The sequence below is a fragment of the Oncorhynchus mykiss genome, chromosome 7 (assembly GCF_013265735.2).
Source record: "Oncorhynchus mykiss isolate Arlee chromosome 7, USDA_OmykA_1.1, whole genome shotgun sequence".
Taxonomy (NCBI): Eukaryota; Metazoa; Chordata; class Actinopteri; order Salmoniformes; family Salmonidae; genus Oncorhynchus; species Oncorhynchus mykiss.
The window spans coordinates 13,367,063-13,393,322 of record NC_048571.1 but is presented as its reverse complement, the minus strand read 5'-3'; the positions used below and the strand labels follow the sequence as shown (position 1 = coordinate 13,393,322).

The 26,260-nt window shown below is 43.2% G+C and overlaps 2 protein-coding genes across 2 annotated transcripts in view; both read right to left on the bottom strand.

Moving 5' to 3' along the window:
- Positions 1-21,586, bottom strand: part of LOC110527334 (prostaglandin F2 receptor negative regulator) — a 49,542-nt gene extending 27,956 nt beyond the window's left edge. Inside the window, exons 1-5 of the mRNA XM_036984406.1 lie at positions 21,549-21,586; positions 17,525-17,577; positions 11,614-11,982; positions 7,125-7,535; positions 5,552-5,911 (exon numbers count right to left, since the gene is read on the bottom strand). Of these exons, the coding sequence (XP_036840301.1) occupies positions 5,552-5,911; positions 7,125-7,535; positions 11,614-11,982; positions 17,525-17,577; positions 21,549-21,586 (1,231 nt within the window). The remainder of the gene's footprint in view (positions 1-5,551; positions 5,912-7,124; positions 7,536-11,613; positions 11,983-17,524; positions 17,578-21,548) is intronic.
- Positions 21,337-25,694, bottom strand: LOC110527332 (T-cell surface antigen CD2-like). The gene is made up of 5 exons (XM_021608542.2): positions 25,140-25,694; positions 23,703-23,981; positions 23,366-23,611; positions 23,014-23,169; positions 21,337-22,880 (listed from the first exon to the last, which is right to left on the bottom strand). The coding sequence occupies exons 1-5, from the start codon at positions 25,198-25,200 to the stop codon at positions 22,582-22,584; spliced, it is 1,041 nt and encodes a 346-aa protein (XP_021464217.1). The 5' UTR covers positions 25,201-25,694; the 3' UTR covers positions 21,337-22,581.
- Between the last annotated feature and the right edge of the window lie 566 nt (positions 25,695-26,260).

The following is a 26,260-nucleotide window of genomic DNA, read 5'->3' as shown; positions in this document are numbered from 1 at the left end:
TACTTACCAAAGACCGCTTCAACTGAGGCATTATGCACAGGACAAGAGCTGTTCCAGGGCCATTTGTTAAGGGAATAGAAAGCTGAAATCTAGTCCACCCAGTAGAGCTGATATCAGGCACTGAAGAACACTACGCTGCTCTGACGAAGAAGGTAATGGCCCTCAACAAAAACAAAAGACTAATGCACATTTTGAAACCGAACAACACTAGGTTTCCATTAGCCTGGCTGTGGTTCCCAACTGGTTGGTATGGACCATAGAGATGTAGAATACATGAAATGTTCTTCATACATATATGCATGTAATTATATGGACCTACTGCTGGGTTGTGGTTGTGGCTAAACACTGGGATGCTATGCACTCTAGCTAGAACCACAGTTCTGTTTACTTGATAGGTTGTATTGAAAAACAGACATGGTTTGGGTATAGCCTAGCACAGCATAGGGATTGACAACCACTGATCTACAAACTAACCATATGCAGGATTATGTGCTTGCTTGCCTTAAAGAGTGTGACCAATAAAAATAAAAACTACAAGCACACACACATTCGCTAAACAGACAGACACTTCGGAGGACATTTCAGTTGATTAAAAGCTCTGATAAAACCAGTTTGCGTTTCAATTGATTTGGATCAGACCTGTCTTAGGGTTGTGTCAGCATGGACAAGCTGACGCAGTGTTAACTGCCAGATATCTCTGGGGGGGGATGTAAGTGTGTGTGTGTGTGTGTGTGAGACTCACTGTTAATACAGGTCTGGAGTGTCAACGGTAAACACAGCCTGGCCTGTGTTTGAAATAGGTCAAATCAATCTTACGTCAGAACGAAGTTCAGGTAAGAACATAAAATGTGTTGTACTTTGACCTCGTACAGTAAGGGAACAATATACTTCAGCCACCATGTTTCCCTGGGAGATAAGAGTGCGACACAGTGTGTGACATTTGAGTGTGGAGTTCTGCTCCATTTTCAAGTGTTTTGGTGTGTTACCATAGAGATAACATTCACTTACAACAGACAGGAACTACCTGACCATCTGAACGAGAGACGTTTACTAACGTACTAGAGTTCACCTGTTCATACAGCCTACCACACAAACCAGACGTAACTAATGAAATGCTGTATATTTCATGAAAATAGGAGAGGGAGAGAGAAAGAGAAAAAAAAGGGACTAAGCATGTTCCAAGGAATGTTCTCAGAGGACCCTCTCCACTGCCAAGGAGCTCCGGCCTTCATCGGAGGGTCTCTGGTTTCACTAGTGTGTTTGGTGTGTCTGTGTTGAACCAGATATGACCCAGAGTGCATTCCTCCACTCAGTCTCCACCCTGTCAACACCCTCCATCATCCCTTTTCCTCCACTCCCTCAGCTGAAAGCAGCCACTGAGCATCCTGAAGCCTGACTCAGACATGAAGGTGACATGGAGAGAGAACCAGTGGTGGTCGGTGCCGTTTATGATGAGGGAGAATGATCATTTATTAAATGATCAAAGCGCCTCATTTTCTGTTACAGCATATTGGATTCACCCAGCTCAATGTAACATTGATAGGTTTAGGCTACTACAGGATACTCTAATCTTCCCTATCCCCACCATGAGTTTGCCACAACCTAGCCTATGACTGAAAGTCAACATAGGTGCGCAGGTCGAGGTCATTTTTTTGTAATCAAGGTGAGAGGCAGTGACGCATGCAATACCACCTTCCACACTCTTGCCTGCATCTAGCTGATCTAGGGTGTGAATCATTCGTACACCATGGTGCTACCCTACAGAGTGCTGCTGAGGCTACTGTAGACCTTCATTGCAAAACAATGTTTAAATCAATGATTTGGTATATATATTTTGTATTGTTTTATCTAAAAAGTGTAACATTCATGTTTAATGATTTATTTTTATGAAACTCACTGAGGATGGTCCTCCCCCTCCTCTCTGGAGCCTCCACTGGAGAGAACCCATTGAACTCCATGGTGACTCTGGGTGATTGTATGGGAGAGGTGACACAGCACTAACACCACAGGGGGGTTTGTAGGACGGAGGAAGAACAGCAACTTAAAGTTGTAACATGTCACTTTTTGGGCGACCCGACCAAATTCATGTAGAAATGTGAGTTATAGATCTGTCACCCTCATTGAAGGTTTTGGCATCTTTTAATTTTGGTTTTGTGCAACAGCCTCAAACAACTAAAAACAAGATTTTGGGCTATTGAAAAGGTGTGGTACAGTGTGATTATCTACAGAATGACTGCTTGCTTTGTCACAAACTGAAATTAGGCGAACTATTTGAATATTAGCAAACAGGATTTCTGCATATTTCACCTTTAAGTAAAGTTCATTAAGTGTGTGTGTGCACGCGTGTAACCACAGGAGGCTGCTGAGGGGAGGACGGCTCATAATAATGGCTGGAATTGAATAAATGGAATGATAAACACTTGGAAACCATGTTTATGTTACCAATCCTTTGAATCCGTTCCAGTCATTACTATGAGCCGTCCTCCACAACTAAGGTGCCACCTGTGGTGTGTGTCATGCTTCCGTCATCATTGTGACATACAGTACCTATTGTTGTGATGGACTGCAGATGTAGAGTCAAACAATAGTACCAATCAGTCAAGGAAAGACTCACCAGGGTAGCCCCCTCTGCTGCTCCATAGGGGATTAGAAGGACACAGTGACTTCCAACTCTTTATACTACACCTCTACTGTTGGACAGAGGTTTATAGTGGTATCCTGGATAGAGTGTGTGCGCACGTTACTACATACAGTGCATTCAGAAAGTATTCAGACCCCTTGGCTTTTTCCACATTTTGTTGGGTTACAGCATTACTCTAAAATGGATTAAATAGTCCCCCCCTCAATACCACACAATGACAAAGCATTATGGGGTATTTTGCTATTTAGATATATTTTTATAAATGAGCAAAAACAAATATCACATTTACATAAGTATTCAGACCCTTTACTCTGTACTTTGTTGAAGCACCTTTGCCAGCGATTACAGCCTCGATTATTTTTGGGTATGATGCTACAAGTTTGGCAAACGTGTATTTTGGGAGTTTCTCCCATTCTTCTCGGAAGATCCTGTCAAGCTCTGTCAGATTGGATGGGAAGCGTTGATGCACAGCTATTTTCACATCTCTCCATTGATGTTCGATCAGGTTTATGTCAAGGCTCTGGCTGGGCCACTCAAGGACATTGAGATTTGTCCCTAAGCCACTCCTGGTTTGTCCTGTGTCGTCTTGGCTGTGTGCTTAGGGTCATTGTCCAGATGGAAGATGAACCTTCAACCTAGGTCTGGAGGTAATGAGAGCTCTGGAGCAGGTTTTCAACAAGGATCTCTCTGTACTTTGCTCAAAGGGTCTGAATACTTATTTACATAAGGTATTTTTAATGTATAATAAATGTGCAAACATTTCTAAAACCATGTTTTTGCTTTGTCATGGGTATTGTGTGTAGATTGCTAAGAAGCTTTTTTTATTTAATCCATTTTAGAATAAAGCTGTTGCGTAACAAAATGTGGAAAAACTCAAGTGGTCTGAATACTTTCCGAAGGCACCGTATACTACCATTTCCTCAGCGTAGGTCTGAATTTCATGGGATTTGGGTGTGAGTGTGAATGTCTGGGTGTGTGTGCGTGCGGTCTTCCAGACGTAGGCACAGTTCATCTTTCATTGATGTCTGGCCTTGCCTACGACCCTCTCCCACTAGGCTTAACCCAGGGCACTTCTCTCAACATGCACAATGGCAGACAGAAAACAGACATCTAGTAACCACCAACACCTACATTCGGTTGGTGAGTCTGTGTTGGTGTAGGGCTCTGTGGTACTAGAGGGGAACTCCTACACTCTGGCTACGCATTCCTTTCCTCTATGACCGTTTTCACTGCACAGCGGTGTGTGTGTGTGTGTGTGTGTGTGTGTGTGTCAGAGGAGCGTCAGGTTTGGGACTCTAGAGAACCAGCACCAGGCAGACCTAGTTCCAGAGCAGATTTAACCCCACAGCTACTGCAGCACAAACAGCTGCTGTGTGGAGCATTCAAGATCTGATTTCTAAGATGGTTTCATACACTAGGAGCAGTGGGGTTGCTTATAATCATGCTAACCCAAAGGACTTTATGGCATTTCCTCACACAGAAATACAACACGTAGCCTAAAGCAGCGATTCTCAACTGCTGGATCGCGACGCAAATTTGTGTCACAGGAGGTTTCTTCAGAGTGTTAATATAAAACTCTATAAGAAATGCTATTTTGGTTGATTTTGGAAGTCTCAAACCAGTGAGTTTATTACTGTTAGGTTCTAATGTTCAGTGTAAAAACTCAAACCAAGTTTATTATTCCCAGAGGGCCAATACAGCTGCATTAGACAAAGATACTTCACACAAGTACTGATATTGAACCCTTTCTCCTATGTTGAGCCTACCCCTACACATCTGAGCAAACATTGTATCTTTCTTGCTAGGCAAGAAACTAAGTGATACGGGCCATAAACTTCTCTCTCACACTTAGCGTGACCTGGGCCCCTTTCCATCACTAATCCATGGCTCTCTCCCTTATCAATGCCTGCCACGTGATCATTTTCCCTACACTCAGTACATTCCAAGCTTAACCACCAACTTCTGGTGTAGCCCCTCAGCTATGACACTCCTCAGGTCTATATTACAACAAATGATGAACAACATTTCAAGTTCAGAAATCCAAACCTATCATTAACGTTCTTCATCAAGAATATAGGGCAAGATTTAATTAATGACAATGAAAGAGGTTGGAATGTTGTTCCCTTTTCATATAATTGCTACATTTACTATCTATATAACATTTTAAAAAATCCAGATTGTATTTTGTCAATTCTTTTCGCGATGAGAATATTGGGTCGGGACTGAGACAACCTGATTCAATTTGGGTCCCGAGGAAAAACCAGTTGAGAACCACTGGCCAAAAAGGTCATGAAAATCTATACCAAACTTAGAGGGATGACATGAACTTATCCATTGCAAAATGTTTTGCTAAAGTGGTCACTAATGAATTCCTACACGACCACCCACACACACAGGATGGCATGAGTGACTCCAGGCCACCTTGAACCTGTCAGGTCATATACACCCTACACCACCGCTTAGGTCCCAGAGCAACAATGCTGTCATTGTAAATAAGAATTTGTACTTAACTGACTTGCCTGGTTAAATAGAGAGAGGGAGCGAAACAGGGTGTAGAACTAGAGAAAGGAGTTAGCTAGGCCTTAACAGGCATGAATAATCAATATTTTTCACTGTGGGGGCAGGTATGTCAGAAAAAAGGCTTGTCTAATGGATAGGCTCTCTCTGCGGGTGCCTGTGTGATGCGTGTGTGTGTGTGTGTGTGATGCGTGTGTGTGTGTTCGTTCCTGTTTGCCCCTGTGTAGGACAAGGCATCACTAATGCACTGCCATGGTGAAGCATGTGTGTTCAAAGTCAGCCTAGTGAGAGGCCAATGCTATTAATAGTATGTTAGATATGGTAATCTTGGTTGGACTGCATTTCAAGACCTGAAAAACATACAGTAGATATTTGAACAGCACTTTCACTCACTGATCTGTGTGACTAGAACTTGTACTGGGTTGGAGGTCTTCTCTGCAGCCTGGTACCATCGTCCTCCTCCTCCGACCCAGGCCCGGACCCTACAGGAGTATATCCCCTTGTCAGACCCCCTTACCCCCCTCACCACCAGCCTAAACTCCCCTGGCCCCGTCCGCTCCAGCCCCACCGAGGGGGACCCGTTTGAGACCACCCCGTCACGGCCCAGGCTGACCGCTGTGCGTCCGTCCACAAGCCAGGTGACCTCCAGGGCCAGGGAGGCCAAGTTACCCGCGGAGATAAGGCAGGTGAGGGTCAGGGTGTCGTCCATGTTGAGCGTGGTGTTGGACTTGGCCACAACAGACAGGGAACGAGCTGGAAGGCGCAGGGAGAAGACAAAATGGCTGCCGTTAGAACCAATAAACAAGGAAACAACCCCTAGGTCCTAACTGCTAGACACCTGTAGAACTGGACCGGTTGGATAAGTAGAAGCAATATGGTGAAAATATAGAACACTCCAGCACAGTTGGATATGGAGATACAAGTACTCACATCAAGAGAAGACGGAGTAGAAGGGACTCAACATGTAAAACTTGATTAAAACCATCCAGATCAAAAGAACCAACAGTGAGAAGTTGAAAGACCCACATATAGAAGAAGAAGATCAAGGATTACTATTTATTAAAAAGCCAATTTCAAAAGCTTTAGAATCCACAAAATGTCAAGTATAAATGGGTAACAATTAAAAGTGAATATACGCCAAGAATGATTTAGGCTAAATGTTAAGAGAGTTTCAAAGCTATGGAAGGAAAAGTCAAATTAAAACATGATACGACTCATGACTCCAGAGACTGAACAGAAGCGAAACCATTTTGAGGGGGTTATATTTCTCAAATTAAATCCTTGATACTGCTACTATAGGAGACTGGGATATCTGGTAGGTGAGATGACTTCACTATGCATATTTAGACAAGAGAGCCAGGACAAAGGCCCCTGCTAGACTTCTCCAATCCTCTTTACTTTAGCATCTCAGTAGACAGTCAATAGTGGCTGCATGGCTACACTAGTCTGTACTTAGATACAGCATTTAAAGGAAGGCCCACAGTCCCTCCATGTTGTCTTCCTGCTAAGCTAGTCCCTCTGTCTCTCACCCCATTTTAAAATCACTCACCATGTAGGAGAGGTTTCGGGGGATACGGTGTCCCAGGCAACCACTGTGTGTGTGTGTGTGTGTGTCAGGGGTACCTCACACACCCAGGGATAAAGGCCTGACAGGGGGAGGGGCTGAGATGGATCTCTGGGTCAAGAGCCTCTCCAACACAAAGAAATGCTGCTAGGCTAAAACAAAGTAGAGGCCATAGAAACCACTCGACCATCCCCCAGATCCCTCTCTCTCAGCTGGTCCTAACCCTTCGATATTTTTACATCTGTAAGGTGGAAACCAAATTGTGGAATCGCACTGCTTATACTAATCCAGACCGTACAGATCTGCAAATATCTCGGGGTTAAGGTCAAAGGGGAGTGATTTAGGATCGGCTGAATGTTTCACACGCTAAAGTACACACAAAACACACCCCATCCCCTTTACCTGTAGGTGTGACTGCCACAGCTCCCATCTCCACAGTCTTCCCCACGATGTTCTTCCACTGACCCCCTTCCTCGTGAATCCATTCCCTCCCCGTGCACACGTACATCCCTGCATCAGCCTGCGTCACCCCGGCAACAACCAATCCAAACGCCCCATCTCTGCGAATAGCCAATCGGAGCCCTCCGTCAGCGTAGCGCTGGGCGGAAGCACTTCCTATGACCACATCCCCATCTGGGCCAACGGTCAGGATGTCCACCAATGGGATACCTGGTCTCCGTAGCGACCAGGTGACGGACAGGTAGGTGGGATCAGTGAAGTGGCGGGTGACGTTGCAGGAGAGGGTGATGTCGCCACCCTCGGGGACCACGGGCTCTGGGGCCTCCGGGGCCACCTTCAGGGTGTTAGCAATGACTGTAGGGAAAGGACAGACAGTTACACTCCTAGCGTCGTTAATTTGCTACTTCACTACAGCGACGTGGTTCTTTACTGCATGCTAAATGTCATAGTGACAGAGAACGCTAACAGATGTTGCCGTAAGCCAACAACATTTCAACATGTCATCATGTTCGTTCATCTTCATCGCCAAGAGTCATTACTGCTTTTATAATCCATGCAAAATATAATACCGATGTAAAGCTTACATATGCACATCTTCCTTATCTGCCCCTTCTCCTAACCCCCCACTCCAACACACACACACACACAAAAAAAACACATGGTTTAGGCTGTCAGTGAGGGGTGTACTGCTGTCAACAGTATGTGTAAGGAGGGTTTAGATTTGATAATCACATCAGAGAGAGAAGCCCTGTTTACTCTGAACCTCACAGCTGAATAAACAGAAGAGAAATAGGGGGGAGCGAGCGAGAAAGAGCGAGAGACAGGCAATGTATGCCTGTACCAATGTCTGTTCATCTCACTCCCTCTCTTACCCTCTTCCTCACTCCCTCAGCCTCTAAACAAGAATGATACTGTGCTTTGAAGTGTTAATATTCTGATGGACTTTCTTACTCTAAACTTAGTTCGTTGCCATTCTACCAAGTCTTTGATATTGGACTTAGTGTCCTGGAGCTGCCAAATCACTGTCACACTCAGTTAAACATCCCCCCCAACTAGCCAAACATGTTCCTGTCTATATTCCTGTCAGAAAGCCATTATTAATGTTGAATGTGCTGAAAGCCATTCAGTGGATCATGAACAGTTGTCGTAGCAGAAGCAGCATTCAGTCTGTTCAGGGCGGGAGCAAAGAATTGTCAGTGGTGTGTGTGTGAGTAGAGTGCATTCTGAAGTATTCAGAACACTTTACTTTTCCACATTTTGTTACGTTAGAGTCTTATTCTATAATGGATTAAATAGTTTGTTTCCCTCAATCTACACACAACACCACATAATGACAGCCTCAAGTCTTCTAGGGTATGATGCTACAAGCTCGGCACACCTGTATTTGGGGTGTCCCATGCAGATCCTCTCAAGCTCTGTCAGGTTGGATGGGGAGCGTTGCTGCACAGCTATTTCACGTCTCTCCAAAGACGTTCAAATCGGGTTCAATCCGGGCTCTGGCTGGGCCACTCAAGGACATTGAGACTTGTCCCGAAACCCCTCCTGTGTCATCTTGGCTGTGTGCTTAGGGTCCTTGTCCTGATGGAAGGCAAACCTTTGACCCCAGTCTGAGGTCCTGAGCACTCTGGAGCTGGTTTTCAAGGATCTCTGTACTACGCTCCGTTCATCTTTCCCTCAATCCTGACTAGTCCCTCAGTCCCTGCCGCTGATAAACATCTCCCCACAGCATGCTGCCACCACCATGCTTCACTGTAGGGATGGTGCCAGGTGTCTTCCAGACATGATGCTTGGCATTCAGGCCAAAGAGTTCAATCTTGGTTTCATCAGACCAGAGAATCTTGTTTCTCATGATCGGAGTGTCTTTCGGTGCCTTTTGACAAACTCCATGCAGGCGGTCATGTGCCTTTTACTGAGGAGTGGCTTCCGTCTGGCCACTCTACCATAAAGGCCTGATTGGTGGAGTGCTACAGAGAAGGTTCTCCCATCTACACAGAGGAAATCTGGAGCACTGTCAGAGTGACCATCAGGTTCTTGGTCACCTCCCTGACCAAGGCCCTTCTCCCTGATGGAGCTGGCCGCCCGGCCCAGGAAGAGTCTTGGTGGTTCCAAAAACTTCTTCCATGTGTTCCTGCGGACTTTCAGTGCTGCAGAAATGTATTGGTACCCTTCCCCAGATCTGTGGCTCAACACAATCTGGTCTCAGAGCTCTACAGACAATTCCAAACCAATCCCAGAACAGCAAAGGACCTTGTGAAGATGCTGGAGGAAACAGGTATAAAAGTATCTATAGCCACAGTAAAACAAGTCCTATGTCGACATTACCTGAAAGGCCGCTCAGAAAGGAAGAAGCCACTGCTCCAAAACAGCCATAAAAAAAGCCAGACTGCGGTTTGCTACTGCACATGGGGACAAAGATCGTACTTTTTGGAGAAATGTCCTCTGATCTGATGGAAACAAAAATAGAACTGTTTGGCCATAATGACCATCGTTATGTTTGGAGGAAAAAGGAGAGGCTTGCAAGCCAAAGAACACTATCCCAACCGTGAAGCACAGTGGTGGCAGCATCATGTTGTGGGGGTGCTTTGCTGCAGGAGGGACTGGTGCAATTCACAAAATAGATGGCATCACGAGGGAGGCAAATTATGTGGATATATTGAAGCAACATCTCAAGACATCAGTCAGGAAGTTAAAGCTTGCTTGCAAATGGGTCTTCCAAATGGACAATGACCCCAAGCACACTTCCACAGTTGTGGCAAAATGGCTTAAGGACAACAAAGTCAAGGTATTGGAGTGGCCATCACAAAGCCCTGACCTCAATCCTATAGAACATTTGTGAGCAGAACTGAAAAAGCGTGTGCAAGCAAAGAGGCCCACAAACCTGACTCAGTTACACCAGCTCTGTCAGGAGGAATGGGCCAAGATTCACCCAACTTATTGTGGGAAGCTTGTGGAAGGCTAGCTGAAACATTTGACCCAAGTTAAACTATTTAAAGGCAATAGAACCAAATACGAATTGAGTGTATGTAAACCTCTGACCCACTGGGAATGTGACGAAAGAAATCACACTATTATTCTGACATTCAACATTCTTAAAATAAAGTGGTATTCCTAAATTACCTAAGACAGGGAATCTTTACTTGTATTAAATGTCAGGAATTGTGAAAAACTGCATTTTAATGTATTTGGCTAAGGTGCATGTAAACTTCCAACTTCAACTGTATACACACACGTGAAAATAAATATGAAAAATCTGTTTTTGCTTTGTCATTATGGGGTAACGAAGAAAAAAATACTTCAATTTTAGAATAAGGCTGTAACGTAACAAAATGTGGAAGAAGTCAAGGGGTCTGAATACTTTTCGAATGCACCGTTTACACGTCAAGGCCACTTTAGTTGGAAGAAAAAAAATGATAGACAAGCGAGTCAAGCAAACACAAAACTGAAAGTGTTGGTGGAGAATGCGGTTTGTGTCGACACACCCATAGGAGAGGTCAGTAGATTGCCTCACCTACACAGGTGACTCTTCATACCAGAGTAAACTAATTTACACTACATGGTGTTACATCAATGGATCTTACTGTACTGTGTATACAAACCGTCTACTAGTTCAACTACACCACCATGAAACATTGTTTTACAGCACGGCTACAAGCAGCACTAAAAATCACCTACTAGTTCAAGAGCACTAAGACTTTACAATATAATCTCACGCCTCTACCTGTTCCAGCTCTCCTCGTCAGCACAATTCACCACTAAGCTTCTTTCTTTTCCTCTCCCTCAGCTCATTCAGACAGACCGTTCAGAACAGGGCAATAGTCAGCTCAACAGAAATAACAACACCCATTTGACATGAGATAAATACACCCATCTGGCATCTGCTCTCCAAGTGTGTGTGTGTGTGTGTGTGTTAGAAGACTGAACATGTGTGAACATGAGTGAAATCAACACTTGATCACCTCTCACTAGTGTTTCCCCAAAGCAGCAGATCTAGGAACCGGTTTTCCCTCCCCAAAGCAGATTAGCATAATTGGGGTTAAAAGTTACATAGCTGATCCTGAACCAGTCCATCTAAGGAAAGTGCAGCTGTGTCCATGTAAGTGTACTGTAGTGTATACAGTATATAAGCAGACACGTGTGTGTGTGTGTGTGTGGTCTGACAAACACACCAGCTTAAGAGAGCGAGCCATGTGTAAGCAAGGGATTTGAGCCGTGTTCAATAGATCACACGAACCACAATCACAGCAAGAGGACATGAACACACACGCGCTGTATGGGTCTTCACAACCAGCCAACCTCAGTATGTAAACTAGAAGTCATAATGGAGGTCTAACTAATCTAGTTTAAAGTTAATACAGTTCTAAATGGATTTACAGTGATTCCACACTGAGGGTTAAGACAGTCTATAAGTCTCTCATACTCGTGTCTGACCCACCTTTGAGCGCCACCCCTGCGTCGTAGTTCCCGCTGAAGACAGAGTCCGTACTGGGTGTACTGCAGAGGTACGTGGCGCTGTCTGAAGACCTCACTTCCCGTATCCTCAGCTCCACCACGCTGTCCCCCAGCCGCACCACGCTCAGGTCACCACTGGCCACCCGGTCGCTTAGCGACACGTCAGAGTACTTTGGTTCGAAGGTGGAGATTACATTGATAGACCCCGCCTCCCCCTGCTGCATGGTCCAATCAAAATCCTGCTCCCTGGGCCCCTCGTAGTCAGTGACATCACAACGCAGTGAGACAGGTTGGCCCTCCACACGGAGCAGAGGGCCAGGGGACACAGACACCACCCTGGCATGGGATACACCTAGAGAGAACACATACACACGTCATTGACAGATACATAAAATCAGCTAAATCTCCCAGACAATGACAGCGTTCCTACCACATCAGACTTCCTTAGCTAACCTCTTGAAAGCCTCTCTGCTTAACAATACGCATACAGTTGAGAGATACATGGATATATTTAGCACAGGGCAGGCTAAATATACACTTAGATGCTACCTTTGGTTTGATTCCTCTGTGATTCCAACCCCACAGTGTGTGGGTGGGTGGGTGTGTGTTCTATAAAAACACCCACATATTGACACCTGAACCCTAGCGTCGCTGCACTCAATGGGTAAATCAATAATCTGAAGTGGTTCATCTCCTTGTCTCCTTTCCTTTATTCCCACTGACATATGTGGTGACAGGTGAAAGCAAAGCCTATTACCACATTTTGAAACTGGAGTAGAAGGAAAGCCACTACAGACCCTTTAGACGCACACATACAGAGAGACAGTCTTGCTAGAGAAGGGAACAGCCTAGACCACTTACTCTAGCTAGAGAGAGAAGACCTATATAAAGTACAGGCTTGTTTGGATGGGCATAGGGGAAAGAGCAGCAAACATGCACACACACCAGGCTTGTCTGAACAGGCTGAGGGGAAGAGCGTGCACATGCCATGGCCAGCATGGAGCAACACAAGCTCCCCCACCCACACACACACACCACAAACCAAAGAACAGTATCAGGAAAAATGATAGAGGTCAGCTCATTTGGCAAGAACAAAGTGATGATGCACCAGCAGCTTTCAAAAGAACGACCCCACAGCCCAGAAATAGTCCCTGTTAAATCCCAACTGGAACAACCAAAGAGCAAAGCCTTCTGGGAACATTTCCATCACACTCTACTCCTAATGGTAACGTTGGCAGCATTTCAATATGATCCTACACCACTGCCTTAGTTGGTGTTTTGAAGTGATATGTTAATCACTAAGGGTCCTTGTTGACATACAGTATACTTAACCCTCTTTCCTGTCCTAGCGTGTTGGGACACTCAAGGAACTGGAGAAATAGACGTTTGAGGGAATGTGGTCCATAAAACATTGCTGGAACAGTCTGGTTCTGGGAACGTCATCGCTTTGACTTACCCTACGTCATAAGAGAAGGGATATTATACTGGCCGGACACCACTTAGGAGTGTGACTAATATTATCACGCAACTCTTAAGTCACTCTTATCCAAACAAACAGTCGGAGTTGTAGGGCCACAGAGTAAACAAGCAATATGAGACAGCCCAGATAAGGAGAGGAAGGTGGAGACTTAACTGGTCAGGTGATCTATGAGTAGTAGATCATGGATTTACCGCATCAGAAAGACCAACGGAACCATACAGCATCTGAACAGTCTTCCTGCTGTGTTCATTCTACAAACCCGAATGACGCAGGCTATCGGAAGCTCGCTCACACACACACACACACACACACATGGAAGAATGGGCAGTAGTACCCCATTCATAGGCGCCAACTACTTTCGGGTCTATTCACGATAGTATCTTCTGACCCAGGGAGTTTTGTTCAGAGCCCTGACACTTGCTCTAACATTAACACGCATCGCTTGCGGTATGGTTGTGTCGACATAACGCATCTTTCATATATAAATATATAATTTTAAAAAGTTTAAATTACTACACACCTTTTTAGGGTTAATGTTCCCACATGGCCATATCACTTGTTTACGGAAGACATAAGTGGCCACCTATGCTAATTAGCAGTCTAGCATCCCCAAACAAACACCTGTTTGTAATCTGAGGAAGTATAGTTCGTCAACTGGAGACACAGTTTGTTGATCTGTGCAAAACTGCTGCACGAAGTCCATCTCTTTTTATTTGGAAGATTCTTTCTTGCCAATATGAAAGATAAGGGGCATATGAGCATATTTTGCAAAAATGGTTAAAACACTGCTGAAACTGCTGAAAACCACACACACAGAGAAGGGTTTTGGAGAGCTAGGGCAGTAGTACGTCATCAACATGTTTGGGGAGGTGTGCATGTATTTAATATTTAGGACAGGGTTGTCAAACTCATTTTCATTGTTTTTGGAGTTTGATACTCTGTCTAGACTTCATTTGTGATTTTCTGCAAACTGGAGAGCCAATAAATGAATGTAGGTCCATTATCATTTCTACAGTTTTGATGGTTTTAGTAATAAAAGTATATTAAGTTTGTATATTAAATACATTTACTCAAACCACCCGTGTGCAGTATATTTGACACCCCTGGTTTAGGCTATAGACCTAAAAATCATCAGCATGCTTCATATCGACTGGCGCCAAGCCAAACTGTTAGGAAAAATCAAATGTGTGCTCATGTACTCCCATATAAAGACCTTAGCTTGAAAAACTGTCATTATTTGACGTTTTTGCCATGGAGATCTTAGTCACACAATTTTATACTAAAGAAAAATATGAACGCAACAATTTAAAATGATTTACTGAGTTACAGTTGATAAGGAAATCAGTCAATTTAAATAAATGAATTAGGCCTTAATATATGGATTTCACATGACTGGGAATACAGATATGCATCTGTTGTCATGGATCAGAAAACCAGTCAGTATCTGGTGCGACCACCATTTACCACACAGTGCGAAGTTTCCTTCACATTGAGCTGATCAGGCTGTTGATTGTGGCCTGTGGAATGTTGTCCCACTCCTCAAATGGCTGTGCAAAGTTGCTGGATATTGGCGGGAACAGGAGCACGCTATCATGAACGTCAATCCAGAGCATCCCAAACATGCTCAATGGGTGACATGTCTGGTGAGTATGCTGGCCATGGAAGAACTTGGACATTTTCAGCTTCCAGGAATTGTGTACAGATCCTTGTGGCATGAGGCTGTGCATTATCATGCTGAAACATGAGGTGATGGCGGCGGATGAATGGCACAACAATGGGCCTCAGGATCTCATCACGGTACCTCGGTGCATTCAAATTGCCATTGATAAAATGCAATTGTTTTCGTTGTCCGTAGCTCATGCCTGCCCATACCATAACCCCAACACCACGAGGCACTCTTCACAACATTGACATCAGCAAACCACACACCCACACGATGTCTGCGGTGAGGCCCGGATGGAGGACAATGGAGGGGCTTAATGGCGATGGCAATTCGATGCATGGACAATCCACCATCTGCATTGGCCGTGCAGTATTTACAGTGATATGGCCTCTGCAGAAGTCTGGGCATTCATACTCCTTGCGGTTCGCCGAACAGCGCAGAGTGGTGCACGGAAAGCCAGTACGAGCTCAATTTGGCATCTGTGTGCCATCGTAATTGCATCACAGCAGAAATAGGCTCTTATGGTAGAGAAATTAACATTAAGTTCTCTGGCAACAGCTCTTGTGGACATCACTGCAGTCAGCATGGCAATTACACGCTCCCGCAAAACATATGTGGCCCTGTGTTGTGTGACAAAACAGCACATTTTAAAATGGCATTTGTATTGTTCCCAGCACAAGGTGCACTTGTGTAATGATCATGGCGTTTAATCAGCTTCTTGAAATACCACACCTGTCAGGCGGATGGATTATCTTGGCAAAGGAGAAATGCTCTCTAACAGGGATGGAAACAAATTTGTGCACCAAATTTGAGAGAAAATGTGTGTGTATGCAACATTTCTGGGCTCTTTTATTTTTGATCATTAAACATGGGGCCAACACTTTACATGGACACTGAACAAAAATGTAAACGCGACATTAACTACGCTGTTTGGTGCAGTATTTCAGTTAAAATAAAGTGTATGAATACACTTTGAATGACAGACTTTCCTGCAGAATCCATACTGACCAGTCACGACGAAATGGCGTAGACTCCGGCTTGCCTCAAGAAAAATCCCCAAAAGAAAAAAAAAATATCGTTATAATATGCATGAACTCTTCTGAACGGTTTCGGCTGGGAACCATGCGGAAGCCTTTAAAGCCGTAGGAAAGGGCGGACGGGCACACACCCCTGCTCCATGAAGGCGGGAGACATGTTAACTGGAGACATTTGATAATCTCAAGGTACCACACTAATTTAAACTCAGCCGCTCACACAAACAATGGCACAGGGAAGCCTTATGCGACGCAGAGTATACGTTGCCAGACACACACACTCCCCATCCTACACCGTTGTGAAATAAAATGGGTCCGGTCAACTAAACGAAAAGGATATTCCTGCCTTGATCACTGAGATCTGTTATTAGTCATTGGTTAGCATAAGTCAATCAGTGGTGGACAGTGCTCCAGTCCAAATTCAACTACATTAGTTAAATTGTCAACTGATCAAGGGGGATCTATGCGAATTGGACGGCTACCCATCGCGTGTTATGGTGCCTCCATGTAACTGGACCATTGTCAAGGGTTGTCATCTTATCTTTTGATTCATTTAATGACATCAATTATCTCGCTCGTTCTCCTTTGATTGAACGATTAAAAGTTTCGACTGGGATTTAAGGCTCAAGAGCTGAAATGAAAAATTGCCACACACCCTCATCTGTGACCAACCACGGTAGCCTTCATGTAACTAGGAAGTTGGGCGTGGGAAAATCTATTGATATATTAAAAAAGGTTCGTTTTGGAAAAACTCAGTCATGTCATTAATTTAGGAGAAACAGCATGATCAGTAAAAATCTGTTGATAGCGTTGCCTTTAAATTAATTTGACTAATTGCTTTGTCAATGGGGATTCAGGTTAAGTGAAAACGTGCCCGCGTGTATATGTCAATCTAATATGTTCCACTAAACGACAGCACACGCGTTATTATGACGATATTATCAGACCGTTTGACAACACTTTTTCAAATATAACTTACCCATCGATAAAAACAAGAGTAGAAGAGATAGATGTTTCATTCTGCAAATTCGCGTCTTTTTTAACTCCCAGTTCGTTCCTTTGTCATTAAAATCCGCCACGGGTGAAAGGAGTCCTCTCGGACCTTCAGTTCAAAAACTCAACCACCGGCGACCTCTCAGAAATCCCCAAAACGCTGTCTACGAGAACCGACACTGGCGAGTAGACGTTCGGATATCCGTTAAATGGACGTGCGTACAGTGAAAGTCCACTGGTTTGGTTTTGGAGAAGGAGGGAACAACGTTGCAGTGTCCGGAAGTCAGTTTTTGGAGGAGGGGAGTAGCGGAGGGATTTTCACAGGTAGCACTGTCATCTCATGTGGTCTCACTAGTAGCTATTTAGAGCTGAATAATAGGCCTACAGAATATCATCATCGATACAGTATGTGTAACGTTACACGGAACCCAAACCGGCTGCGCGCAGGCGCAATCATGCATACATTTATTTTGTCCCCTTACACCAAACGCGATCACGATACACGCAGGTTAAAATATCAAAACAAACTCAACCAATGCCATTAATTTGGGGACAGGTCGAAAAGCATTAAACATGTATGGCAATTCAGCTAGTTAGCTTGCACTTGCTAGCTAATTTGTCCTATTTAGCTAGCTTGCACTTGTTCGCCAATTTGTCCTATTTAGCTAGCTTGCTGGTGCTGGCTCATTTGTCCTGGGATGTAAACATTGAGTTGTTATTTTACCTGAAATCCGAGGATTAATCCACACATAAAACCTGTCAACCGAATCGTTTCTAGTCATCTCTCCTCCTTCCAGGCTTTTCAATCTTTAAATGTATATAGTGATTGCATCTAAGTGGGCATCTGCTTCTATAAACCAATGAGGAGATGGGAGAGGCAGGACTTTCAGCACGGTCTGCGTCAGAAATAGGAATGACTTCTATTTTAGCCCTTGGCATTGCAGAAGCTGGGTGCAATAATTGATTAACATAGATTCCTACATTTATTTTGCAAAGCTAGCAGTGTAGTCAGGGTATTAGCCTATTGAAATTATGCTGTCAGATCATTTCACATCTACAAGGGACCACTAAGAGGTGTGTAGTTTCAAGTTTTAAAGGGGAATTTAACTCAAAAAATGATATTTTCATTAATCCACTGTTGATACAGTCCTAAAATGTCTGGCATGTCAGCAGTCAAGTTGTCAAGATATTATGCAACTGTGAGTCTAATCCTGAATGCTGATTGGGTAAAACCGCATTCCAGCCGGTGTCTATTCCACAAGTTACTACAAGCTACATCTATGATGTTAAAGTGCCTATTTACTGTGTTCCATCTGACTGCGCAATCCACTGTCTCATCAGCCCAGCCAGGCAATTTATAAAGATGATCTCCACTATAAAAAGCATATAGATATTATCTCACATTTCTTTTAGACTAACATTTATTTATCAACAGCGGAGATTTGTACAAACCTTGCTGTCTATCTCTCCGACATTTGCAATATTGTTTCAATGTTGAAATTAGTTCTCCAGTTGTCGCATAGTAATGAACATGTCGGGATGAGAGAGACAGGCAGGCACCTTTTCTCAGCCAGTCGAAATCATGAATCAGCATAATTTTTGTGTATTTCTATTGACTGGGTCACGTACATAGATACAGAACAGAAAGACTTAACTACTGGGTCACGTCTCAGGCAACCAAACCAATAAAACAAACTACCAGCCGGCTTGGGTAGCAACCCCGGATTTATGTTGGGACTATATCTTGTGGATGGAAGGATGAAATAGTATGAATAAATTAATCCAAATATATATTTGTATTAAAATATGTAAATTATTATTTGAATATGTTGGTAATCCGTTGTACAAAAGTGATAATGCCCTCGAAGCTGGTGTTTGGAAGATATATTGGCATGCCTCATGATTTTTTATTTTAACCTTTATTTGTCTAGGCAAGTCAGTCGCTGCAGGCTACCCTGCAGCTGGGGCGGCAGGGTAGCCTAGTGGTTAGAGTGTTGGACTAGTAACCGGAAGTTACTAGTCCAGTTAACTGTAAGGTTGCGAGTTCAAACCCCCGAGCTGACAAGGTACAAATCTGTCGTTCTGCCCCTGAACAGGCAGTTAACCCACTGTTCCCAGGCCGTCATTGAAAATAAGAATTTGTTCTTAACTGACTTGCCTGGTTAAATAAAGGTAAAATAAAAAAAATAAAATAAAACATAGTCCATCGGTAAATAGCCCACCCAATTTACCTACCTCATCCCCATACTGTTTATATTTATTTACTTTTCTGCTCTTTTGCACACCAGTATCTCTACCTGCACATGACCATCTGATCATTCATCACTCCAGTGTTAATCTGCTAAATTGTAATTATTTGCCTACCTCCTCATTCCTTTTACACACAATGTATACAGACTCTTTTTTTCTTTCTACTGTGTTATTGACTTGTTAATTGTTTACTCCATGTGTAACTCTGTGTTGCTGTCTGTTCACACTGCTATGCTTTATCTTGGCCAGGTCGCAGTTGTAAATGAGAACTTGTTCTCAACTAGCCTACCTGGTTAAATAAAGGTGAAATATATATACTTTTTAAAGTTAAGAACAAAATCTTATTGACAATGACAGCCTAGCAACCTTTCAGGTACTGGCCCCACCCTCTAACCACTAGGCTACCTGCTGCCCCAAAACATGTATCAGAAGTTGAATGATGATGTGGCTGGAGAAACATTTTTTTTTTCTTAAGTTCAATATCTTGAAAACTTGACTGCTGACATGCAAAACATTTTGGGAGCGTATCAACAGTGGACTAATTAAAAAAATACCAAAAGTTTGTTTCTGAGTGAAATTCCCCTTTAATGTCATATGCACAAGTACAGTAAAATGCCTTTCTTGCAAGCTCTAAACCACAAAATGCAGTAATCAATGTCAATTTAGTGTTAAAAATAACACAAGGTATACCAAAAACACGTGAAATAAGAACACAATAAGTAAGTAAGCTATTCAGTATACAGGGTCAGTTCCAATACCATATTTACAATGTGCAGGGATACTGGAATGATAGATGTAGATATGTATAGGGGTAAGGTGACTAGGCATCAGGAAATATGCTAAACAGAGTAGCAGCAAAGTATATGATGATTGTATGTCAGTGTGTGTGTGTGCAGAGTCAGTATAAATGTGTGTGTATGTTTTGGGCTCCTGAGTGGTGCAGCGGTCTAAGGCACTGCATCTCAGTCCTAGAGGTGTCACTAGAGAACCTGGTTCGATTGCATGCTGCATCACAACTGGCTGTGATTGGGAGTCCCGCAAATGGCCCAGTGTCATTTGGGTTAGGTTTTGGCTGGGGTAGGCCGTCATTGTAAATAAGAATTTGTTCTTAACTCACTTGCCTAGTTAAATCTATATATTTTTAATGTTGTGTGTGAGCGAATTAATAGGGATTGGTGCTGGGGATTGATTTTGGGACTGGGTTGCAGAAGAACCTGACACCTCTGAAGACTGGCCACTGTATTTGCTGTAGGTATAGTTTACAAAGTCACGCTGTGTGAGGGAGGGCAAGGGTTAAAGTTCACGGCTGTCACACGTGTACACACACACTCACTCACTCACTCACTCACTCACTCACTCACTCACTCACTCACTCACACACATGCACACACATGCCAATGAGTATTAGGAAAGCCAGTGGGTGCACAGAAGTGCTGGTGAAAGGTCAGGGTTCATGACCCCTGGGGACTGGGGTTAAAGTGGTTGAATGGGACATGGGTGCAAGATGCTGCATTAAGATGCATTTATTTTTACCTCTGTGTGTGAGGGGGACCACATGAATAGTAAACAAACATGGGGACATTTTGTTGGTCCCCACAAGGTCAAATGCTATTTCTATGGGGTTTATGGTTAAGGTTACAATTAGTGGGTAAGAGTGCGGGTTAGGTTAGGGTTGGAGAACTGGGACTGAATTTTTGGTTAGCTGTACAAGACTCTCTGTGTGTGTGTGTGTGTGTGTATGTGTGCATGCGTGTGTAACTAAGCATTTCAATGTTAGTCTACACCCGTTGTTTACGAAGAATGTGATGAATAACATTTGATTTGGGTGTTTGTGGGTCTAAGTATGTGCAACAAGTGTGTGTGTTGGGGACAGGTGCACGGCTGGCAGGTGCCCAAAGCCAAATGGTGGATGTATCGGCTCACGGTCACATCACACACACACAGTCACCCAGACCTCTATTTATACTGGGCCACACAACAGAGTGACTGACCACACACACACACACCACACACGGCTCTTGTCTTCCGACCCTTTTTCTCCTTACCTATCTTTAACATTGAATGCATGTGAATAACGTCTCTGTCTGAAGGCTGAAGCCTTAGTACCTCAGTGTGAATAACTGAAAGTGACTGACTGTACAATATTAACAACCCAGACAGGAAACTGAAGGTCAAACCACAGCCTTTTCACTTTGTTTTAGGCAGTAGGTTGATCTTAGATCTGTGCCTAAGGGCACAATGATTTAACCCAGGGACGGGAAGTGATTTGTTTAGGGGTCAGAGTTCAGACTGTCGAACATGGCTCTGAGTGATAAACCTGAGTTTACTGTAGCCTCAGTGTGTATCAGGGATACAGCTATTTTCAACCTAGCTTCCTTTTCCGCTGAAAATCTGGATGTGGGAACTCCGTTCAGGCGTTTCTCTTACGCCTGCTACGTTCGGTTAACTTTATTGTGACTCCTGCCGGTCTGTCATCAAACTGGTTCCCAAACGTTTACTCGCTGTCAGTGACCCAGCCAAAGTCTTTCAGGAACATATTCAGATTTCTGTCAACTAACTCGTTTAAATGTAATTCAAAGGAAAACGTTAATGGCCCACAAGTATGTCCCTGGCCCACCCACTTCCACTATTACTGTTGAATAGTCATGCGAGCAGATTAAATGAACATGGAAGCAAAGCGCCATCTAGGGTTTATATAGTGAACAGGCGTGTGATGGAGAGGTTTTTTCAAGTAACATTTTATTGGTCACATACACATGCTTGCAGATGTTAATGCGAGAGTAGCGAAATGCTTGTAAAAAAAAATGGGTGCAAAAACCTGTGTTAAGTCATGTGCAGTTCAGCAAACACAAATGCGCGCACACACACACACAGCATCATATCCCTCCCACACACACAGGAAAAGGAGGTAAGATGTGTGGAAGCGAGGGCTTCAGATAAGTGTTGCTTTCAGCATCTTTGCTCCCTGAATGCTATTCGTTGGTGCCGTGCCAAAACCACCACCAAGAGGCCTCAGCGATGTAACAGGAAAACAATTGATTACATGAGAGCTTTACTCAGAGATGTGAATACAGAGAATGACTCAAATGCACAATAATGTGAATGGAAACATTTTCAGAACTATTATTATGCAATTGTTAGCTATCAGACCTAGGTTCGAATACATATGCGTTTTAATTATTTGTATTTTAAATACTTATTTCCTGTGTATTTGAGTATTTTCAAATAATGTTGCCCATCAATGACTATGTGCCTGTAGTTATTTAGTTTTTATTGACAACCACACAGACATCAAGTTAAGGTCACTACTTCAAGAGGAGGTGGATAGATAGGTAGGCTACAACTCAACATAAAAACAATGAAACAGAATTTTGAAAAGGCATTGGAAGAAAAGAACACTGTGTGGGTATTTTTCCCTTCCTTTTCTATTCTATTCTTTAGATAACAACATTTTCAACATCTACAACATGTAGACTGCTGGAACTCCTTTCCTTGGATCAGAGAGTATATAGGCGAAACCTGTTTCCAGACTCATTGCCTGGCGGGGTGAGAGCCTTTCTTCCTAGGCTGGGGTAGTGGTGGGGGCTGCTCCTCATCATCATCCATTGGTGTCTGTGGAGGCTTCCCTCGAGCCTGGGTTCTGGGTTGGGGCGCAGCCTGGCTGGAGGCTCTGGCCGTGGGCCTGGGGCCCGTGGAACCAGGTGGGGCCCCACCGGGGGGTCTCTGCCTTTGCTTCTGGCCTTCTGGGTGAGAAGGATGCTTTGTCTGGACCTCTGAGTGGTAAGGATGCTGGGTCTTGGTCAGGGGGGCTAGTCTCAACTCTCTTTCCTCTGTGAAGGAGAATGAACAGTTGAAATGAGGGAGGGAACAAAATAAAGATACTGTAGATACCATAAATGTTTCTGTGCACAGAACACCAACACAATAGCCATAGACATTTGAGCTTTGGTCTGAAGCAATTACCTTCAAAGCGCATCTGGCTCTTGCGTCGGCTGAGGCAACAGCACACCAAGGTGATGATGATGAGGAGTACCAAGCCCCCTCCCCCGGCTAGGATGCCCACCATGGTCCAGAAATCCAAACCAAACAGTGAACGCAGATCACCCGATTTTGAGACATCTGAGAAGAGGGTGGGAGATGAGGGGTGGAGCAGAGAGACAAATGAGATGTTTTACTTTCTTTGTCTTTTTTATTTGTTGCGCCACCAATCTTAAACATTAGTCACTTTTTTCCTGAAAACAGAAGAAAACAGAGAGAAAAAGAAAGACAGAGATTCGCAGAGAATTGCAATTGAGCCCTTCAAAACATACTGTACCCTTGCATGTTGGTTTGATGATGTCACTTGTCTCCGTGCTGACCTCATTGACTGCAGAGCAGGTGAATGTGTCCGGCTCTTTCAGTTGTTTCAGACCGATGATCAAGGTTGTTTTTTCCCCCTCATTTAAAGGCTCTCCGTTCTTTCTCCACTTGAAAGTCACTCCCTCAGTGTTGGTCAAGAAACAGGTAAAGGTGACGTCCTTATCAGAGCAGGTGAATTTCACTGAGGGCTTGGAGACTTTTTCTGGAGAGAAACAAAATGGCCGCCATCAGTGTCTCTAAAGGAGAGGATACGGTACTTGTATGGTTGGAAAGAAAGAGAGAAAGAGACTTACCCTTCATACACAGTCTGAAGGACTGATCTTTGATGCTTTTCCCTTCGCTGTTGAACACTTCTGCTTTATAAGTACCTTCGTTTGCCGACACCAGGCCTTTCAGTTGGAGAGACCCATCCTCTAAGATGTCCTCAGTCTTGCCTGGTTTGAACCTTCCATTCTTTCTTCTAAATATAACGTTGCCATTGTGTTTCCAGGTTATTTCTTTCGAACTCAAGTCAGTGTATTTCAGAGGGATGGAGAAGAAAGATCCATGTTGGAAATAATAATTGCATGAATCTGTGATAGAAGAGAAGAGAAGAAAAGAGATCAGAATAATGATCTGTTGTTGCTGACGGTAACATACTTTTATTACGTTTTGGGGTCAATAAAGAGTTAGAAAATGTGATCTAATTCAAATCTTATTATTGACATTTTTGGTCAAGCATGTATTTACAGTATAAATGACCAATTATGCATGCTACATTTCAAAGTAAAATAAGTTCATTTCAAGTACAATTGTCCATTGTTAGTTTCTCATCATTTGTCAGTTAGGACAACTACTAGGCAAATATGCTCTAAAACAGCTTCTACCAAGTGTTTTTAACTTGGATCAAATTCAAATAATGCTACTGTATGAAAATATGTGTTCAACTGGCTGGGTTAGCCACAGTAACCCAGATCATTCTATTAAATCTTCCTGTTTTTGTGTACTGGGTGTTTGAAACAGAACATGTCTAAAACCACAACTGTCTGAAAGGCCACAGATACTACAACAGGACCTCTTTAAAACAAATGGCCAATCTGGGGACAATCTCATAGACACAGATGGTCAGATTAAGCCTTCCCCTTGAGTAAATAGGATGTTAATCTTGGTCAAATGACCGATATCTTATACATTTATATATCAATGGTAATTGACATCAAATAAATTACATTGACATGGAAAAAACACTTAAGTAAAGAAATAAGTATTGTCCCACATAATGATCTTAAAATATCTAAATAGCATTTACAATATCCATACAAATCATTCTAATAATGAGATAAAATTGCAATATCAAATCATGCAAAGGAAGTTGTTAAAAAAATAGATGACATTGTTACATTTACAAGATAGCACCACAGAAGAGACATTTTCAGTCATTTTTCATGCCCATGTCATTGTTCATTTTCTCCCTAACATTGCTCAAATCAATTGTGATCAAATGTACAGATTCAATAGCAATCCATGAATGTGACCATCAATGGGTAAGAAATGTTTATTTACCAGATTGACCCTATTTGATGATAATTTAAATGAAAAGTATGCTTTTTAAAATCAATAGACATCCTCTTCTCAAATAACTGATCCAACAATTACTCATCTTTTTTTACTGTAAAAACAAACAAACAGACTAAACAAAACATCCTCAACCAATCCACAGGCTTGTGGGGGATAGATGGAGAGAGTCTTACCTGCTGAAAGAGAGAGAAATCCATGAAGGACAAGGAATGCCAGTGGTAATGTACAGGCCATTGTGTTGTTACTACATGTACTGTGAGAAAAATGTATAGGTTTCAGTTTAGTTGTCAGACTCTTTCTTGTGTCTCACTGTGTGTGTCTCAGAAGACGAAATGATCCAACCAGCAGGCCCTGTATGGATCTACTCCCTCAGCAGTGCAGAGATGCCATATCTTAAAATAGGCTTCAAACAAACTCTTCATCTTCTCATCAGTATCAACACAGGCATTTTCTCAGGCACGTCCTAAACGTAACAAAACGTTCTTATAAAATTCCTGCCAAAATATACATCTAGGCTACATTCATTGTGTGGCATTAAATGCCACAAAACTCAATTTTAGGACATTCTCATAAATTATGATGATGTAAGAAAAATAAGTACATTAGTCATATAAATTGACTTATGATACTGGGATCAGCTTTTCCTAGCTCAACCTATACGCTAGGTCACCGTACAAAACGGACCCTGGGTCTGTGCTTAAGGGTGGCGAGCTCATACACTGTAGTCACTTACCAATTCAAAACTGAGCCCTATATACCTGCTCAGAGTAGATCTGAAAGGATTGGACAAATGAAAGCAATATGGCAGAACGTGTTGATATCTTTCCTTTCCTCTGTCTACCAGAAGTACCCAGGTGTAGGTGACTGGGCTTGAATTGGAATAGGCCAAGCCAGTGAACAGTTTTCATGGATTGTAGAACTATGCTGACATCTAGTGTAACTTGCATCACGTGCACTTTGGGAATTCCAATTGCCTTTTGTCAACTTGAAACAGTCAGTTTACCGGTAGTTTTAGTCAGCCTATGCTACGAGAGAATTTACACCTTGCGGGTGTGATGAGATAACTCGATCCGGTGGAATACGACCATACGAACGCTTATTTCAGCGAGCGCTTCGTAAACCACGCCATAGTGGGCAGAGCCAGGCATGTTGGACCGGGACGACTTTTAATACAAAAAGCCTATAATGTTACAGTCGGTCCGCCATGGTTCTGTGTAGCTAATATATTTTAGACCAGTGTATTTTAGTTCATTTCGTTTGACTTAATACTTTAAAATATATTTGAGTAGTAAAC

Bases quoted from the DNA above. Each gene is read 5' to 3' on its own strand.
- LOC110527332 (XM_021608542.2), bottom strand. From the start codon at position 25,200: ATGGCCTGTACATTACCACTGGCATTCCTTGTCCTTCATGGATTTCTC. The intron at 23,612-23,702 runs GTAAGTCTCTTT...GTTTCTCTCCAG, and splicing joins CTTCAGACTGTGTATGAAGG to AAAAAGTCTCCAAGCCCTCA. The intron at 22,881-23,013 runs GTAATTGCTTCA...TCTCCTTCACAG, and splicing joins GAGCCAGATGCGCTTTGAAG to AGGAAAGAGAGTTGAGACTA.